At 38.9% G+C, this 20,207-nt stretch overlaps 1 protein-coding gene across 1 annotated transcript in view; it reads left to right on the forward strand.

The window, feature by feature from the left end:
* The first annotated feature begins 670 nt into the window (after positions 1–670).
* LOC106951710 (ubiquitin carboxyl-terminal hydrolase 34-like) overlaps positions 671–20,207 on the forward strand; it is a 52,051-nt gene continuing 32,514 nt past the window's right edge. Inside the window, exons 1-19 of the mRNA XM_015039382.1 lie at positions 671–826; positions 1,023–1,090; positions 4,795–4,987; positions 5,972–6,033; positions 6,173–6,254; positions 6,396–6,488; positions 7,169–7,294; positions 7,389–7,518; positions 8,756–8,889; positions 9,843–10,570; positions 12,181–12,395; positions 12,483–12,598; positions 12,905–13,032; positions 13,250–13,339; positions 13,602–13,697; positions 14,991–15,073; positions 17,249–17,403; positions 18,226–18,339; positions 19,438–19,537. Of these exons, the coding sequence (XP_014894868.1) occupies positions 671–826; positions 1,023–1,090; positions 4,795–4,987; positions 5,972–6,033; positions 6,173–6,254; positions 6,396–6,488; positions 7,169–7,294; positions 7,389–7,518; positions 8,756–8,889; positions 9,843–10,570; positions 12,181–12,395; positions 12,483–12,598; positions 12,905–13,032; positions 13,250–13,339; positions 13,602–13,697; positions 14,991–15,073; positions 17,249–17,403; positions 18,226–18,339; positions 19,438–19,537 (2,869 nt within the window). The remainder of the gene's footprint in view (positions 827–1,022; positions 1,091–4,794; positions 4,988–5,971; positions 6,034–6,172; positions 6,255–6,395; positions 6,489–7,168; positions 7,295–7,388; positions 7,519–8,755; positions 8,890–9,842; positions 10,571–12,180; positions 12,396–12,482; positions 12,599–12,904; positions 13,033–13,249; positions 13,340–13,601; positions 13,698–14,990; positions 15,074–17,248; positions 17,404–18,225; positions 18,340–19,437; positions 19,538–20,207) is intronic.

The raw sequence follows: 20,207 nt of genomic DNA on the forward strand, positions 1-20,207 counted from the left end.
TCAGATTCAGTTCACCAGAAATGGGAGTTTTTTCCTCCCGTTCCTGCACTAAATTATCTCGTGTGTATTTCCTCGTTTAGTTGCGGTTCTGTTCATCTAGCGTGACATGAAAGTAGTTCTGTGAACAAAACTTTGTGTTTCAAAACGATTATTGATTGTACACGTCCTCCCACCTCCTTTTCCTGTGCAAATATTCCTCAGCTTATCTGGAAATGATGATCTGAAACAAACATGAGAACATTTTAAAGGTTCATGAAAAAGCATTAGCCAAACTTTTATTATGTTTTTGACGTTGGTTTAAAGCTGTCGAAATAAACTTTCTTCTCAACACTTGGATTAGCATTTAGCATCATGTTACAAGTCGAGCTTATATTAAAACAAAATGAGGATTTCAAGGAGAGTTTTCTACTCCAGGTTAGATATTACCTGCTTACAACTTTTTAACAAGACTTTGCTTCAGAAATCCTGGAATAACTATTTCCACCTTTGGTTAATTTCTGTATTTTTAAAAATGTTTTCTTTATGGATAAGGAATTGTTTTCAGGACTAAGTTTGAACCAAATCTTAAAGTAAACAAAATGTGTATTTGTAAGGTCTATTTGATTTGTTGGTCATTTTTGTTTATGTTAGGATGCAAAATGAACATATTATGACTTTATTTTGATTCTTAATGCAGGACGTGGAGGTGCCGCTTCACCTCCTTCGCTACGTCTGTCTGTTTTGTGGGAAACACGGCCTCTCCCTGATGAAGGAATGCTTTGAGCTGGGCACACCAGAGAGCCTCCCCTTCCCCATCGCTCATGCCTTTATCACAATTGTCTCAAATGTGAGTCAGATGTTCTGTTAGTTGCACTCTTACTCATATACTGAGGAAAATACTCACTCTAAGTTGGAAAAAGCAGCATTTTTTTTTCTTTAATTCCATATTTTCTCCAGCAAACTTCCATTTTCTCATACTATTACTAATTCTGTGTGCGACATTATGAATAATTAGTATGATTCTTTTTTTAAACCTCCCACAGATACGAATATGGTTGCACATTCCTGCAGTTATGCAGCACATCATACCCTTCCGCACCTATGTAATACGGTAAGTTACAAACATGCTGATTCACTTTCATTAGAAAATAAAACCACACTGGACAGTTTTTGCATTTTTTTAACAAGCTGTAGTTCCTTCTTGTTGGTTTAACATAAAACCTGTTTTCCCTACAGACTGAGATGTAATCAAATTATTTAAAATGATCCAAGTCTTTTTGTTAATTTTAGTAAAGTTTATATGTGGAGGTACCTAAGAGCTTTTAGCTTCTTACAGTTGATTGTTGGCGTAGGATTGTCTGCTGCTGTGTACGGTGGCCGACGGGTGCAAATTTGCTGCAAACTGCTAAACGTGCAGCAAGCAAATGAATGATGCAACGTCCAAAGCACAGCAAATAAATGCAAGAGAAAAATGATGCAAAAAAAAAAAAACAACAAAAAGCTGAAATCACAGAACATGGATGCAAAAAAAAAAACAATCTACAAAACAAAAGCAAACTAAGATGCTGCAATAACAGGAAACAGAAGAAAAAGGGAAAATGCTGCACACGGTAAAAACAGCAATTATGAAACGCTACAAACTCCAGACCACTAGGGGGAGTCGACGATCAAATCATATGGAGAAAGCCTCACAGTAAAGATGGGATATTATAATTTAATGGGATATCTAGAAGTAAATTGGAGGAAGAAAGAAAAGGCACGCTACTCCTCATGTTTTTACAAAATTATAAAACAGCAACACAGTTACGTGAGGTATATTACCAACTCCACACTCCCCCTAGTGGTCTGGAGCATTTCTGTTCACCAAGTTTGCAGCGTTTCACGCCTGCTGTTGTTTTTGCTATTTGCAGCATTCTCCATTTTGCTTCCATTTACTTTTTCATCTTGTGTAATTGCTACGTTTTTTATTTTATTTTATTTTTTTTATTTGTGTCTTTCACTGTTTGCTGCGCGTTTCCATCTCTTGGCCACTGTAACTGTGGCTGAAATCTTACTTGACGAACTGTTACTCCTTTTTGTTATTTGGCAGCTACATAAATGATTGACCTAAGATCACATCTGGCGTTAAGGTTTTCTTATGCTGATGATGTGCAACTTTATATCACCACATTTACCTACTTGGTATGTTCAGAAAATCAGTGAGTGAATAATGCAGGATTATTTTTGGGCCTGAAATGTAAACTTAATACATTCAACTGAAACTCGGTGAGGCTAAAAAAACGGAGAGAAAAAATTCACTGTATTGTCTCACTGATTGCAAAAGGACATATTTCCGTGTTGGTGTGTTGAGCACTGAATGGTTGTAAGTCTAAATACATTAGCTGGACAGCCATGCAGACCCTCAGGTTATTGGAGACCTTTCGATGCTTTCAGGACCAGAAATGAGCTGCAAAGGCAACATTTAGATTTCATGCCCTTTCCAAAAACCTGAGACACTCAAACCGCCGACTCCTGTAAATCAGAACAGAAGATATGACTATTTATGCAGCTTTTCCCACAAAGGGCAATGATTACTTTCAGTGTAAATAAGCATTTCCTTTCTTTCTTATTTGGTGCTACGTGAGTTAGCACGTTTTTTAAAAGGTAATAATTGTTGTAAGTCATTTTAAACACTGTTGAATTACCCTGTTTTCTGCTGGTTCTTGCCTTCTCCGATAATTAAGGAGCTGACCTTTTATCGAATGCTGCATTAAAACAGCTGCTCTGGCCAGAGTCTGTGCGCTTTCGGCCGATCCGATTAGCGACTCCACCAAACCTGATTTAGGAATCCTGCTTGCTGCACTTTCACATGATTTTAAATATCAACCGGTTTGCTCCCTGCAACAGACTTGAGCTGTTTTACAAAATGAGCACTGAGCTTTAACAACCGTTGTTCCATCTGCGCCGTCTTTCTCTCTCAAATACCAGAGAGCCATAAGTTTGTTGCTAGGAAGAGTTTCTGTCACCACGGCAACAGTTGCTGGGCTTCCAGTTTTGTCTGGCAGGCCTGGTCATGTGACGCATACATACCTGCCTCTCCTGCATGTCACAGGGAAAATAATAAGGCGAAAATGTTTTACTTGAGGAAGAGGAGGCACTTTTAGTGAAACGGAAACAAAACGTCCGTCCAAACCGGCAACATGTGATTACCCTGCGACTGAGGGGGAGCGGCAAAAACTAGATGAATAAATGAAATGAGCATCGCTGTTGTCCAATTCAGAGACGCTACATTTGTTAATGTGAGATTCATCGAAGCATGGGCCAGTTTCAAAGAGGTACAATTTTTTTTCTACTCTTTTTACGTTCTTCAGTTTCTTTTAATAAAGGGAAAGAAAGTGTCAGAGTGACCACGGGGTTGTCAAGTATTTCCTCTCCCCAAACTGTCGTCATGCTCTGTGGGTACAGAATGTCGCTAAAAAACAAAATAACTATTACATTTACATTCTTGTCAGACTATTTATTTGGTTTTTGTGTCTATAATGTTGTCTTTATAGAGCAACACAAGTCTAACAAGTTCATTTATTTTTACAAGCTAATTAAGAGTTATTAAAGATAACTCTTTTATTAAAGAGTATTTTTTAAAGAGAACTTTTTATTAAGAGTTATCTTCAAAGGAGTGACAGATGGTGCGTTTTTATGCCATGTGTGATTTTGCTTTTCATGACCGTAGATATTTCTAAACGGCTAAATTTTTTGCTGGTCAGAGAGGAAGAAGTGTAGCAGCTTTTCAGCCAGCTGATTGGGACTGTGCAGCAACAGGTGGGGACGGGGCAGTCCAGCTTTACTCTGTTCAGGGCTGCAGCTAACAGTTATTTATTATTTTTATACAATATTAGAAAAACACTAAGGGATCCAAATAAACAAACAGTTAAATTATTTTTTTACATAAGAAAATTAAAAATCTTATTGCGTTTTTTTAGTAAACGTTTAATTATTTGTAGCAAAGGATGAATCTGCAGCTAAAAAATACTTCATGTGAAAAGCTCACGGCTTTCTGGTGGTTTTGACATCAATCCAGTGTTTCTGGATTAGCTGATTAATAGATGGATTTTTTACAGTAATTTGATCCGGCTGAAGCAAAAAATGTCACTTGAAGAGTTTTGGGTAGAACATATTTACAGACAAATGTTTTTTTTATTGTGAATTGAAAATGTTCATATTTTTTGTCCAGTTTTGGTTCATTGGTTCTCTTAGTGTTCTTTCAGCAAATGGATTTTTTTTATCTGTATACTCCAGTTAATAATCAATCAATTACTGATTTAGTTGATTATTTCAATACTCAGTTCATCACCACTAATCCGATGAATCGTTTCAGCCGTGGTTCTTGGTCACTGTGTCTGACCGGCACCTTAAAACGGACTTTAAACCATATAAATGGTGAACACATGAAATTTAAGCGGTTTTGAAACTGTAACTTTCTGCTTCATGTAATTTCTTTTTAATTTTGTTTGGTATATGAATATATGACTTTTATTGTTTTGTCGTTTTTGTTTTATTGTTTTATTTCCTGTTCGGTGACCTTGAGTGCTTTGAAAGGCGCCTTCAAATGAAATGTATTATTATTAAAACTTTGGTTTGTTTGAATGTCAGTTTATTAACTGACAGTTTATTCTGTGGTGTAACTAAGGCTAGAAGCCACTGCTGACCTTATGACCTTGAGGGCAGCCCGTACAACAAACCATCGTGTCTTTGTCGTCTGTACATAAACTTTCTCCTTTGTGCATTTTGGATTATCTACGTTGACGAGCAGGACTGAACGCTTTTTGCCGCCGGCAGGTACCTGTGTAAGCTATCCGACCAGGAGCTGCGCCAAAGCGCCGCCCGCAACATGGCCGACCTGATGTGGAGCACGGTGAAGGAGCCGCTGGACAGCGCGCTGTGCTTCGACAAGGAGAGCCTGGACCTCGCCTTCAAGTACTTCATGTCTCCCACTCTCACCATGCGGTTAGCCGGACTCAGCCAAATCACGGTGAGTCACGCGGCTAACGACAGAGAGACCCGACACACAGTCACATGCAGCGTCCGAGTCAGGAAGCCCACAAGCCTGACAAAGACACGATCCCTTCAAAAGACCGATGTAAAAACACAAAAGGAGACGCGGAGTAATTGACTTTCTTTGTACTTTATGGTAATTAATATTGGAGCCAGTAAAGTCTACTGGCGTCATCCGCCATGACGGACAAATAGAAGAAAACCGAGTATCTGATTGAAAAAATCATGACTTTTTCCACTGCAATATCATCTGTGGTGGAGCAACAAAAAGAAAAATCCTGATGCAAAGTAATTAGATGCTCCAGGACTTCAACCATGTGACTTTCATCCATGTTTTTATGAATGTGCGATTTACTTAGAAATGCACCAGTCAGAGATTTTGCAGCTAATTTCCCACCGTTGGTTTACCAAGTATTTTTGTCTCGTCTCTTTTGTCTTATTTAAAGTATACTACCTTTTAAGTAACATTGCAACATTGGGCTTTTTTAAGTCAGTTATTTCTTAATATTGATTAGAAAAAGCACCATTTCCACTGGCAGATTATTTCACTTATGGGAAAATACATCTTCTTATAAGTGAAATAATCTATTTATGTTAAGAACCAACAATGATGGGGAAAGTTTAAATAGTTCTTAAATATATAATACAAGACAAGCTTATTTATTTTTTTAGGGTTCAATCAACACAATTCAAAGAAGGAAAGACGAAAAATAAAAAAAAACAATGTTTAAATACACAAATTAAAGGCATTTTAGGAGCAAATATTTCAAACAGTTTTTTTGTTGGACTCAATGGTACACGTGTATTATAATGGAGTAACATTCTCTTATTTTTAAAAGTAATTTTCATTGATATGTAATGTGATGTAATGCAGCATACAGTTTGGTACAAAGCGATTCTGTCAGCATAAAGCTTTATTTGATGAACTCCAGTTCATCATCATGTCTGTGATTCTCCTCAGAACCAGCTCCACACATTTAACGACGTGTGCAACAACGAGTCGCTGGTGTCTGACACAGAAACGTAAGTCGGCCATAACGCCTAAACTACCTGATCACAGGAAGAATCCATTCCTCCTCATCGACATTGTTTTTCTCTGGGTGGTTTTATTTTGTTTTGCTCCATTGAGAGTCATTCAGAAAGTCGTTCTTCATCTTTTCAGGTCCATAGCAAAGGAGCTAGCAGACTGGCTAATCCACAACAACGTGGTGGAGCACATATTCGGACCCAATTTGCACATTGAGGTCAGTCATATAAATTCAGCTCCTCCCATATGGAAACGGTTGTGTGTTGATTCTCTTTCTCCTTTCTATCCTTGGTGGGTTTTCTGCTCTCCTCCGGTTGCATTTTTCCCAGTGCTGCACATGTCTCCATTTGTTTTCCAGATCATTAAGCAGTGCCAAGTGATCCTGAACTTCTTGGCTGCGGAGGGCCGGCTCAGCACGCAGCATATAGACTGTATCTGGGCTGCAGCTCAGGTAGGAAGAAACAGATTCTCACATGACCGCTAACCTGCAGCTTTTACTAACGCAGCAGTAGTGCTGTGTGGCTGTGGATTATTTAAATGTAATTTATTTTCACTACGACTGAAGCTAATGAGTACGTGGCGCATTCTGCAGATTTTTCATGTATCCACTTAAGCTTTTTTTTATATAAACCATTAAAGAGTTCTTAAAAATGCAAATAAACAAATAATTCAATAACTTTTTCTAAAAAGGAAAACAAAACATAGCAAAGAATGCATGTGCAACTAAATAAAGACGTTTCTGCTTCACTTAGCATCAATGCAGTGTAGGGCTAATCTGTTGATCAATGTTTCTTATTAATAACTGGAGATTAAAAGATGCTTAATAGGATATTAAACAGAATTTGAACCAGGTAAAACTAAAACTGCGACACTTGAGGATTTCTGTGAAGAGCAAAGAAGGTTTTTCCATATAAAATGCAAAATCTTTCGATTTTTAATCTACAGTTTTGACCTAGTTACTTCTTTGAGTGTTTTTTTTTCTTTTCCAGCTACCATATTTTAGAGCCTGTATACTCCTGTTAACGATGAATTGATTCCCAATTTAGCTGATTATTATTTCAGCAATCAATTGTCACGATTAATCAATTCACACTCAATCATATTTCACAGCTTTCTTTTTTGTGCTTTCAGTTGAAACACTGCAGCCGCTACATCCATGACCTTTTCCCGTCGTTAATAAAGAACCTGGACCCAGTGCCTCTCCGTCACGTCCTGAACCTGGTGTCGGGCCTGCATCCCAGCGCCCACACTGAGCAGGTACTCTACAGGCACAGATGCTCTCTGTAAGCTGCGTCAAACTGCTTCAAAACTGTGAAATCCTGATGCGCTCCTGTCCCCCCCCTCCACCCAGACGTTGTACCTGGCCTCCATGCTGATAAAGGCTCTGTGGAACAACGCTCTTGCAGCCAAGGCCCAGCTCTCCAAACAGAGCTCTTTTGCTTCGCTGCTGAACACCAACCTCCCCATGGGGAACAAGAAAGGTCAGTCTGGATCCTTGTCTTCAATCAATGGTGATTCATTGGGAAAATATTCTCCTCTATTTAACCTTTTACATTTTGCCACAAATTTCAATGCATCTTAATGAGATTTTATGTGGTGGACCAACACAGAGTTGGGCTGAATTGTGAGGTGAAAGTAAAGAGGTGCGTGTTTTTCTGAATTATAGCTCAAACTTAAATCCAGCGCAGCCTCTTGTCGTCAGAACTGGCTTAATTATTGTTGTTTATTTATTTCAAAAGGGGCAATGCACACTACAAAGTATGCCACAGTTGGGCTGCTTTTCATCTGTAGACCCTCAAGCTAATGCAGTACATCACAGTGCAATAAAAACAAGCTATCAGGCTTCTTCCATCAAAAAATTAGAATAATTATGATTTTTTTTATCTTTTAAAAAACATATTGGTTACATATTTAAACAGAACAAAGCACAGAAAACAAAAGTTTACCACAATCAATACATAAAAAATGCAGGATGAATAAAATAATTGTTGTGTTTGTGTAATTTAATGTCTGTACAGATACAGCTGTTGTTCGTTAGACTGAGTTCACACAGGAGGGAAATGTGACTTGCACCCACATTTTTCATGGCAGTTTGATCTTCTCACCCCCCAAAACGTCTGAGCTGAGTTTTAGTTCCTGATGTGGAACTAAATCGATAATTTTTATAGCTGTATTTCATCCAACCTTTACCTCAGTGACGTCAGACATTCATCATTATTCTGTGCCACAAGGAGCCAGATGTAGTAAATCAGGATGAAAACTAATTACAATTATGAAATCATGAAAAAAAAGTTTTGTTGTCATACTTTGAAGTAATGTGATGACAATAAAAGCTGTGATCACTATTTATTGCTGCTTTTTTAGGTAATTGTGTAGCTGTGACTGCATGGCACATGAATCATAAACCTAAAAACAAAAAACTGGAAAAAAAATCATGTGAGTGTGAGGTATCACTAAACTACACAAAGTAACTGCTTCTAATTATATTTTCTGACAATACAGACCATTTTGAGAATATGATTTGAATCTGATAGAAGTATAAAATCACGCATATGAACAAGGACTGAAAAATACACATACTTTTGTACCACAATAATCTTAACATGCTGTAAAAAGCGAGGATGGTCATAACTGACCTTTACAAGTTTGATCAAACCCAGTTTGTTTTTAAAAAAAGAGTTTTTTATTATTTAAATTGGTTGTTTTCTGTGTTTCCAGGCTCTCCGGCTGCCAGTCCGGACAGCAGCGATAACAGCGACACGCAGCACAGCGGCGGCAGCGACATGGAGATGGACGATCAGATGATGGTGCCCAGCAACAAGAGGAGCCAGCAGCGGCTCTCAGATACCGAGGTTGGCTTCTAAACATGCGGCATTAACAATTATTTTAGTAATTGGTTATTCTGGCGATTAATCAGATAGAAAATTAGCACATTCTGCAGATTTTTCATTCAACCAACTTAATAATAGGAATACATTAAAAGATTCAAATAAGCAAAGAATTAAATTCCACTTTTGATTGAGAAAATAATCATTCTATTGCCTAAAATGCAATAACAGCTTCCTTTATTTATGCTTGATAATTTGCAGCAAATTGTAACAAATACTTCTAACATCAACATGTTTGATTGAATATCAATACAGTGAACGGTTAATCTTCTTTTTTGTTTGTTTTGATTAACCGATTAATAATTGGACAGCTAAAGATGCTTAATAGGAGATTATTTGAACCAGATGAAGCTAAAAAATGCAAAAATGTTTATATTTTGTGTACAATTTTGGTTTAATTAGTATTTTTGAGTTGAGTCTGTATGTTCCAGTTAGATCTGTCACCATAAAAAATGTTGCTTGACGATAAATTGTCCCAAAATTATTGCAATAAATAATAAAAGATTTTTTGAAATTGTAATATATAGATAGTGGAATAATAATGCATGTTTAGAGAATAGTTTGTGTTTTCACAAACTAATATTGTTGTTTATATTTTAAATAACAGCAATAAACAATAAATAAAACGGAAATAAAAACACACACAACAGAAATCATAAGTAAAATGAATTGTGAAGATTCTGTAAAACGAAGTGTCTATAAAAAAAAGAAAATCCGAATGGAAATTATTGATCTCATTTTAATTTTAACAATTATTGATTAATCACCCTGTTAACAATCTCTAAATTAGTTAACGACTATTTGAATGATCGATTCATCACGATTAATCGTTTCAGTCCTAAATTTAACCCTTTCACTGAGCCAGAAAAGCTCTGAGTCGTTTCCATAGCAACGGGCTGTTTCTGTCGTTCGTCCAGGAGTCGATGCAGGGAAGCTCCGACGAGACGGCCAACAGCGTGGAGGAGGGCAGCAGCGGCCCCGGCAGCAGCAGCGGGCGCAGCGAGGCCTCCAGCAACGAGGCCGCCTCCAGCCGCGCCAGCCAATCAGCCGGCAGCCCCGGCAGCGAGCTGCACTCTGACGACATGGCCGACAGCGAGGCCCTGAAGGAGGAGGAGGAGGAGGACGAGGAGGAGGATGAGGAGGAGGACGAGGACGACGACGAGGAAGACGACGACGAAGGGAACGCGTCCAACGCCGAGGACGGGCAGCAGAAGGAGGGGCACACCGAGACGAGGAAGAGGAAGGCCGGGGAGGCGCTCGGCGAGGGGTCGGCTCACGGCGTGGGCCCCATCGGGTCAGGGGGAGGAGCCAAAACCAAAGTCCTCCAGTTCAGCCCGGAGACGTCCGCTGTCATGGTAACGGCGGCGTCGACTTCTTTAGAGGGCCGGTTGCGGCTGCTGGATGCTTGCTCTTCGTCGTCATCGGTGCGGGCCGAGGCGATGGAGCCCCAGCAGCAGCCGGAGGACATCAGCCCGTCTCAGATGGGCCAGGGGCCCCAGGAGCCGCCCTGCCTGCCCAGGCCGGGGGACTTCCTGGGAGAGGCCATGAGCAGCGAGCTGTTCAACTGCCGCCGGTTCATCGGCCCGCAGCACCACCACCACCACCACCACCACCATCATCATCATCACCACCATCACCACGAAGGGTAAGAGTTTCTGATTCTTAGTCAAAACTCCAAATAAATTAAAGTTTACTCTAAACTTGCTTTATCATTCCATTAACATATTATGGTCTCAAAAACAATATTATCATTTATCGCAAAACTTTTGGGACAATTTAATCATCAAGCTAAATTTGCTTCTTATTCTAAACTGAGCTTCAGGGTTTATTTGTATTTTTAAAATTATTAATATTGATAATTTTCTCATATGGACTTATTTGTGTATTTAATAAAGTTGTTGATGATGATGATGCCGAATGCTTAAAGTCCTTGAAAATGCTTCAATCTCAATTGAAAAGAGCTTGAATTATTTATAAAATCTTTGAAAGTGCTCGATATTCAATCTGCAGTTTTGTAATAAAGTTTAATCTAATGTTTGGTTAAAAACCAAAATTTGGAAAACATTATTTTAGGGCTGGTATTGATACTTTTTTTGTTTTAAATATCCGAAATACTACCAAACTGATGGTGTGACCCGTCCTCCTTTATCAGCGGTTTTCACTCCACGCCGTTGTTTTTGTTTTTATTTTTCAGCAGCTGTGAGGCTCAGTAGTAAAACCTGAAACTGCTGCTGCGCTGGTTACTCCAGTGGCTGTTGCTAGGCAACCAAGGAGTGTTGTTGGAGTTCAGTTGAAGCCTCATGTTTTCATAATAAAAAGACACACAGCTTTTCCCGCTGTCTGAAGTTTTAGGTCGGGTAGAATCACTAAAATGATTTATATTTGCTAAATGCCAGAAAACTTGTCAAAAGCGTATTTTAGATATTTTTTTAAACTTTCTTCATAGGGCTGGGCGATATGGACTTGGTACTTATCACTTTTATATCGTGATAAAACTATTTTAATACTTTTTTATACACTGCTCTTGGAAAAAAGGCTCATTTGTAATACGTTTCTCTACAACACCAGCCACATAACAAAGTCAGATTTGTATCACTAAGCTATTTTATTTATTTATTGACATTTATTGATACTTTAATTGAACAAGCAGTGGAGAAAATCCCAACAGTACAGACAGTTTCAGGGGTTTTAAACATTAACTGAATGTTTTTTAGTGACGCCAATAATAAATCAAATTTCTTCATCACTATAAATGATGAACAATATAAATGCTAATTTCTGGATTGTTTAAATGAAATAAGTATTATTCCTTATGGCTCAAAAACTTATTGATCTGTGTAATTTAAATAAAAGTTGTCTTATATTTATGATTTGAAGCACTTTGAGCTGCCGCTTTGCTGAATTGTGCTATAAAAATAAAATGTAATTGATTTTCATGTGTTAGATAAATTAGTGCTTTGCTTCTCGACCAGTCAGGTGATGGGATGTTATATTTTAGGTTTCCTTGCCCCTGTTTTAGTATGTACAATATTATCACATTTAATATTAATAACAGAAATATCTATAGTGAATTGAAACTGTCTTCTTTTGGTCATTTTTGTTTTTGTGCTGGAAAAGTTTGAAAAATTACTTTGGAAATTCTTAGGTTTTGCTGCTGCCCATTATAACTGAGTTATTTTAAGATTCCCTCTTTCTTGTAATTTCCCTTTGGGATCAATAAAGCATGATTGATTGATTGATTGATTCTTCCTCCAGTCCCATGGTGGAGGACATGCTGAGTGCTGATGACGTCAGCTGCAGCAGCTCCCAGGTCAGCGCCAAGTCAGAGAAAAACATGGCCGACTTTGACGGCGAGGAGTCGGGCTGCGAGGAGGAGCTGGTCCAGATCAACTCCCATGCTGAGCTCAGCTCCCACCTGCAGCAGCACCTCCCCAACCTGGCCTCCATCTACCATGAGCACCTGGTGCAAGGTGAGGGAGGCCTGCTGAACGAAACGGCTTATCCGGCTGCAAACCCGCCGGATTTAAAGGTTCGGTTCCCTCTGTGTGATTCTGCAGGTCCATCTGTTCATAAACATCAGTACTCCAGCCACGCCATGACCGACATCAACCTCGATAATGTCTGTAAGAAGGGGAATACGCTGCTCTGGGATTTGGTGCAGGACGAAGACGCGGTACGTATTTTCACTTTTCTCAGAAACAGAGCAGGATTGACATTCTGAGATTGAAAAAAAAAAAAAAAACGTTACCATGATTTTGTTCTGGTAGGGCTTTAGCTGGTTTTTAATCTTAAAGATCCAGATCAAGAGATATTTGATCCAATAAGATTTTACTGATTGAAACTGGGATTAGTCCCCTGAACAGAATTACAAGATCATGCTGCTTAAATGCCACATCTGGGTCGTTGAGAGGAAACAGCCTGCAGCTTGTTGGTTTTGAGGAATTGTTGGGTTGTTCTGATTTTCTTCACATCTGTTCAGATTCATCTCTCTGAGGGTCTGATTAACGAAGCGGAGAAGCTGCTGTGTTCTCTGGTCTGCTGGTTCACCGACAGACAGATCCGAATGCGCTTCATCGAGGGTTGCCTTGACAACTTGGCCCATCATCGGTAAGCACGACTCAAACTCACGTGTAATGCAGTGCTTCTTTTTTTCCCCCCAATAAACATAATGAAACTTGTGCTTTTAAATTAGACATCAGTAATTTAGCTGTTTCTGTCTTTAGCACTTGGGTAAAACAAAACGCATTCCCCTGAACTCTTCCAAAGTTTATTCACTGCTTGTCCCCGGTGGATTATTTAACTCCATCTTCTTCATTCCTCTCAGGTCCGTCGTGGTTTCCTTGCGCTTACTTCCTAAGCTTTTTGGCACTTTCCAGCAGTTTGGCTCCAGTTACGACACCCACTGGATTACTATGTAAGCAGCAGAGCCTTTATTCAGGCGCCATGGCAACACAGCAGCACAATAATAAGCTTTTTTTTTTATTTCTTAGCACATGTTGTTTGGTTTAACCAACTTCTGTTAGCTTTTTTTCATCAAAGTCCAGCAAAGATTAAATAAAATATGCAGCTACTTTACTGTTTTGCAAATCGACTCATCTTTTGAGAAGATTAGAGACGTAAACATCTTCAGTCTTCCTGCCTGCAGCCTGGGCTGATCTGGTTGTTGTTTGTGTTAGGTGGGCTGAGAAGGAGCTGCACATGATGAAGCTGTTCTTCGACAACCTGCAACACTACATCCAAGAAGTCCGAGAACACCGACACAAGTTTGCTCTGTGAGTCTGCCGGGGGTGATTCCCCCAAACCCGACCGGCTTTGAACAGCAAAAAACAGCTCTTTGTTTTCAGGAGTTCCTCTTAACTTTTACTCAAACTTTAGAGGGTTTTACATTTAGGTAAGAAAAACTGGTTTTATCCAGAACAGCCCAGAATCAGCTTTGATTTCATACATATTTGAAGTTAATTTACCATTTATTATTTTAATTTTGTTGTTGAAATAGATTCACCGGCATTGGTGACTGGAACTGGACAATATTCAGGGCCCGTATTCACAAACATGATGTCCGTGCATCCTTAAAAAAAAAGCCTTTGTAAAAAGGCTTTTTGTAGCGACGCTGTTAAACAAAACTTTGAGTTATGCACAGACATCTTCAGTGCATTTTGTGGTTTGAGGAGTTTACAGCTACTGGCACCTAGCTGCTAATATACCCTGGCTAACTAGCAAGTATCTTAGTTATGGAAACCTTGCTAGCTAGCTAGCTAGCAAGGGTAAAGCTAGCTATTGTTTTTACGCCCATAATGTGTAATTTATTTTATTTATTTGCAGTTTTCTTTTCTACACATCTGTAGCGATACTGGTCTTAAATTCCATTCCAAATGGTCATAAAAGGATCTTAAAAAGTCTTAAATTTGAATTTATTTATTTCAAACAGGCTAAAAAAAACAAGGACAAGCAAGTAGGACAGAGAAAAACATGTACATACACAACCAAAAACAAAATAATTTGTTTACTATATTTCCTATAACAACACACACACACACCAAAAAAAAGCAACAAAAAAACAAAAAACAAATACACCCCCAGTAATTAGTTGGTAGAAATTCACCAATCATTGAATCTAATCTGGATTAAGAAAACGTCGTGATGATGAAACTTAAAACAAATTGAATTAATTGCCACACAGCATGAACATGTTTAATTGCACCTTATTTACATCATTATTTTGGTCCTCCTCTTTGCACCTAGCATTGTCACATTATGGGTTTTCTTAATTCCTAAAATGCTCTGTGAGTAACTTCTATCTTACCAAAGTAATATTCTAAGAATGTGACGACGACGTCACTTTTCGTCTCTGGGGATTCTTTGAGAATATGGATCCAGATCTTTTTCCAGCTCATGAACACAAAACGGGATGAAGCTTTTAAAAAGAAACCATATTTTTATGCTTATCTGCAGCCCCTTAAAGCTGCAAAACTCTGTAGTTATGCTAGCCTCAGATGTTGAAGTTTATTTAATTAAGTGTCCTGATGGTAACACAAATTGCTCCTCTTCTTCTTGTGCTGTTGCAGGTACAGCCACAGTGCAGAGGTGCAGGTCCGCCTGCAGTTCCTCACCTGCGTCTTCTCAACGCTGGGATCACCAGACCACTTCAGTAAGGCTTGTTTTTGTTTTGATTAGACTCGGCATTCATTTTCCTGCAGTAAAAGTTTGGTTTTTTTTAGCTGTAGGCTCAGAATGGGAACATTGTAAAATGAAGGGCTTGTAGGATTTTTGGTTTTGTTGTTTTGAAAGCAATAATCATGTTAGATGCATCATAAGTCTGTTTTTAGTTTCTCATCAGAATCCAGTAAGATAGGAAAAGTATTGAAATTAATTTAATTTTTTTTTCACTTAAAACAAAAAGTTTCTAACTATGATCCCGTCTCAATGGTATTTTATATGATTAGACCATTAAGAAGATGTGCATAACTGTGAATTGGAAGTTAAAAATGCATTATTTTTAAATTTTTTTTTCTACAAATAAAAGTATGGGACACATTTCTATTCACCGCTCTCAGTCAAGTTCTTATAGAAACATCTTTACTGCTTTATGAGTCTCTTGGAAAATGCCGCTGACAGCATGTAGGTTTATCTGCTCAGAAAAGATGAACCTCAGACGAACAGGATGAAGATCATCTGTAAATTGCATTTTTGAATCCTTGCCACAGATTCTCAGCTAGATTTCAGTCCAGACTTTGACACCGAAATATGTCTTGATATAAACCACTGATTGGGAGCTCTAGCTCTACGTTTAGAGTCGTCTTCCTGATGGGAAGCGAATTTCTCCCCAAGTTCCTAATCTTTGTCCTGGATGTTACATTTTGGTCGTGTTTGCCCAAATTATCGTCATCTACATGTTTGCTGTTGCCACTAGATGACTTGTGGCAAACCCCAAACAGGAGCCTTCCTTCCCACAATGCATTTCACACTACTTTGTGTTGATGCAGAACACAAAATCCACAAAATAAACGTTATAAGTTTGTGGTTTTGAAGTCGGAAAATGCGATAAACTTGAATGAATGCTTTTGCAGGATCTTGTGAGGCCTGGTCTTTGAACATAACTGAGATGTTTTAGCATTTAATTGTTAATTGAAATGTGCCAAGTAAGCATTTTGATAGAAAAATATGTCAAATGGTTTCTCCAGCGTTTTATTTTGTCATTAGTGGGTCTCAAGGAAAAGCTGATTTTATTGTAGCTTCACAATAGGATCTTGAATGTGCATCTGGTTTTCCTGAATCTTTGGGCAAACAATGGCACAACACTTATGCTGCTCCGCTGAGAACAATGCTCCGCTTGTCTGGGTGCGTATGTGTGGGAGAGAGGCTGATTTAGGATTTTAAAGAAACATTGTTTTCCTTTTCTGCTGTGCAGTCTGCAGAAACCTCGACTTGGACATGAATATTTTATATAAACAAACCGCTGGCTGCTGGTTTCCACTGACTGCAGCACAAAACTACTTTCAGAAAGACAGATGTTGGTTTAGGGAGTCTTTTCAGTCTCTTCTGGCATTTAAATCTTAAAATTAATTTGTGTCTATATTGTATATTATCACACTCTGATCCAGTTTTCTTTTGGTGCGTTCACACCGAACGCATTTTGAGCATCTAAAACGAGTGACGATTCAAGTTTGATGCGTCTGCACTTTGAAGTCAGACTCCTTGGCATACGTGTTCCTCAAACTCTTCCACCATCTTCTGAATATTTTATCTAGACCAGGGGTCACCAGCTCCAGTCCTCGAGGGCCACCATCCTGTAACTTTTAGATGTGTCTCTGCTCAAACACACCTGGATCAAATAAACTGCTCGTTAGTTAGGGTTAGTTAGTAAGTTATAACTTACTCGACATTCCACTGATCCTCTTCCAAGCAAGGTCCTTTCTATTCTGTCTGTGTAGTCGAAACTCTCGTAGATTATTATACGAGAGCAAGCAGCGACAATTAGTTTATCCTCCATAGTTTTTTATTTTTCTGAGAATATATTGGAAAATGCACCACTACGTGCTGGTTGACGCTCCACATTGAGCCGTTAAAGTTCAGATTTGTGCTTGAAACGCTCAAAACACTAAACGCTCCAAATCGCGTAGCGCTTGATGCGTGAAATGTTCCACCACTCCACACAGACTCTGAATGAAAACCAGATGCGCTGAAGTGTTACTAAGGATTTTCCTCAACTGTTTTATTGTTGACCAAACAGAAATCGCTCCATGGTCTTCCCAGCATGCAGAACTGTTTGAATTGCCTTCATGCAACAGTGAAAAAGATGAAGGTTTTTGTGTCTCTCTTTCAGGACTGAGTCTGGAACAGGTGGACATCCTGTGGCACTGTCTGGTAGAAGACGCTGAATGCTACGATGATGCGCTGCACTGGTTCCTCAATCAGGTTCGCAGCAAGGACCAGCACGCCATGGGCATGGAGACGTACAAGCACCTTTTTCTGGAGAAGGTGCGCATGTCGCATCGAGGCTGAAGAACAAACAAAATGTCTGATATTTTCTGTTAAACTGGGGAGGTTTAGTTGTTGATGGCTTTGGTGTGTTTTGTGTAACGGCTTGAACAATTAATCGTGACGAATCGATTACTGAAATAATTGTCAACTAGTTTACTAATTAAGTATACAAACTCAAAAACGGCAGTTTGCTGAATGAACAAAACACTTAATTGCAGTAATTGAGCCCAAACTATACAGAATGTTTTTATACTTTTGGCATTTTAAGATAAAAAAATCTATTGCTATTTGAGGCTTAGCTAAAACTTGTGAACAAGCTGCTAAATGTGTGAATAGCAGAGAAACAATTCACCGTTTCCGGAAAAACATTTATCTGCCGTCATTGTTGGCCAAGCTAACTAGCCTTAGCATTCACAATAGGGTTGTGTGCGCCCTGCAGGGTTTGAGCAGGGCGCACACGGGCATGATTGACAGCGCTACGGCCCTCCTCCTGGCTCTGATTGGTTGTTTCTAGTTAGCACTGGGAAAAGACAGAGGAAGTTGTATTTTCCCCCCGCGTCATACTGTCACGAGTTTCAACAGATGTGTGGAAAAATGTTTGGGTTTTTCAAATAAAAGTTGCGCGCTGCCTCTTTAAGCCCTTATTGAAACATTGCAGGTTTTGGATAAGAGCTGGAATAAAATGAATTGGTGACAGCAGATACTTCCAGCCCTAAATGTTCTCAGCTGGATGGATTTTATGGCGCGCTGGAGCGGAAAGCCGTCCCGCTCCGTGGGGACGGCAGCTGTTTGTTAATCTGCGCTGATGTTTGTCTCCAGATGCCTCAGCTGAAACCAGAAACCATCAGCATGACCGGCCTCAACCTCTTCCAGCACCTCTGCAACCTGGCTCGCCTCGCCACCAGCACCCTGGACAACGCCTCCAGCTGCGAGGTGAACCTGTTCATTTGTTTATCTAAGGGTCTGACATAGTAGGGACTGGGGTCCACACCAAACATTACAATTGAAATCCTTTACAAAAATGACATAATCCTTCAGACATAATGACAATTAAATTACACACAAAATTCAAATCAACTGCTTCGATGACTTAGGAAAACACCCAACAAAATACCACACAAACCTTTTCAACCGTACCAGAATTAAATTAAAAACAAAGATAAAGCGCACTCAGCTGTATTTGGAGTTGAGATTACTCCAAACCCATTTATGCAGCTTTTTGGGGTTCCTCCTGAGGGGTTGGGTTTACCTGCTGGAGGTGGAAAGGTGATTGCTCTGCTCACCTGGTTCGTCCTAAATGTAAGGATGCTGCTCCACCCACAGAGTGAAGCTGGATAAAAGACGCACTGCATAACTTAAAACTAGAGAAAATCAAGTATGTGATGAGAGGCTCTGAAAATGGATTTCATAAAACCTGGAAATACTTTGACTTTTTTCCATGAACCACCAACAACCATTAACATTTTTTCCATGTTCCCATAAATCTTGAAATTGGTGTTTTTATGATCTTAATTGAATTTTTTTTGTTGCATATCTTCTAGGTGACAGTTTTTACAGGGCTTTGTTGGGTGTGTTTTTTTCTTCTCTTCTTCTTTGTTGTAATTGTGTATTTTTTTGTTTTTACTAAAAACAAAGACAAATACAACAAACGATATCAAACTTTGAATATAAATTTAAACATTTCCATCAAGTTGATACTAAATCTCTCTCCATTATAAAGGTTTTTACGATATTTTTTTAAATTTACATGATCAGCCATCAATGTAATTTCAGAAGGCAACATATTCCAAAAGGGCATTTCTCTGTACACAGCGTTGGTTCAGTGTAAAAGCAATAACGGAAATTCGTCTAGTATTAAAAGCATGTCTACATTACGTTGGCAACAAGTGTGAGAAAACGGTTTATGCGAAACCCAGATTTTATTAAAGGAGAAAAGAAGACGGTGTTGTTCTTTCAAAGCCCCTCCTCTCTGACCCTGAACGCACCGCTGCGTCCCTGATGGAGCCAATCGCCTGCTGTGTTTGTTTCCAGCTGTGTGGGATGGACCAGCTGTGGGGAATCGCTCTGAGAGCTCAGTCTGCTGACATCTCCCGCGCCGCCATCCAGTACATCAACTCCTACTACATCAACGGTCAGTCAGTTTTAACAGAGATCTGGTACAAGCTCACCTGAAATGCAGATGTCTGTGAGTCGGCTGTGTTCATTCGCAGGCCTCTCAACCATAAAGATTAAATGAATTGGGACAAAATGACAACTCTTAAATTAAATCCTACTTACAGAAATGTTAGATGCAGCAACAAATGATCATCTTTTCCCAACCTCTCTGGCAGCTTTTTATTATTTTTATTGTATGTCATTTATTGTAATGAATTTCCCACAATAAGCTCCAGGTAATGATGTTTAAACCCCCTGAAATGGTTTGATCTACCATTTTCTCCACCTTTTGTTTAATGAAAGGATCAATAAATGTCAATAAATTTTAAAATACAGCTGCATTGTGCAATTTAGTGATACAAATCACACTAGTTTCTGTGACTGGTGTCCTAAAGAAGCACATTACAAATGGAAATACTTTTTTTTTTAAAGTGCATTATTTTTGTTTGCTGAGTTTAGACAAAAATATTCAGTTTTCTTCAATCAAGCCCAAAATAATAAGAAAACTGGATGCATTTTATTTAACAAACACTTAAAAAAAATCATTATTTGAACTTTTGACTGCAATTCCATTCCTACAAAAAAAAAAAAAAAAAAACGACTTTTTGGGGGTTTTTTTTTTTTTAAAATTTTTTTTTTTAACCCAT

The sequence above is a fragment of the Poecilia latipinna genome, unplaced genomic scaffold (assembly GCF_001443285.1).
Source record: "Poecilia latipinna isolate Pla-1442-1.1 unplaced genomic scaffold, P_latipinna-1.0 Scaffold469, whole genome shotgun sequence".
Classification (NCBI taxonomy): domain Eukaryota; kingdom Metazoa; phylum Chordata; class Actinopteri; order Cyprinodontiformes; family Poeciliidae; genus Poecilia; species Poecilia latipinna.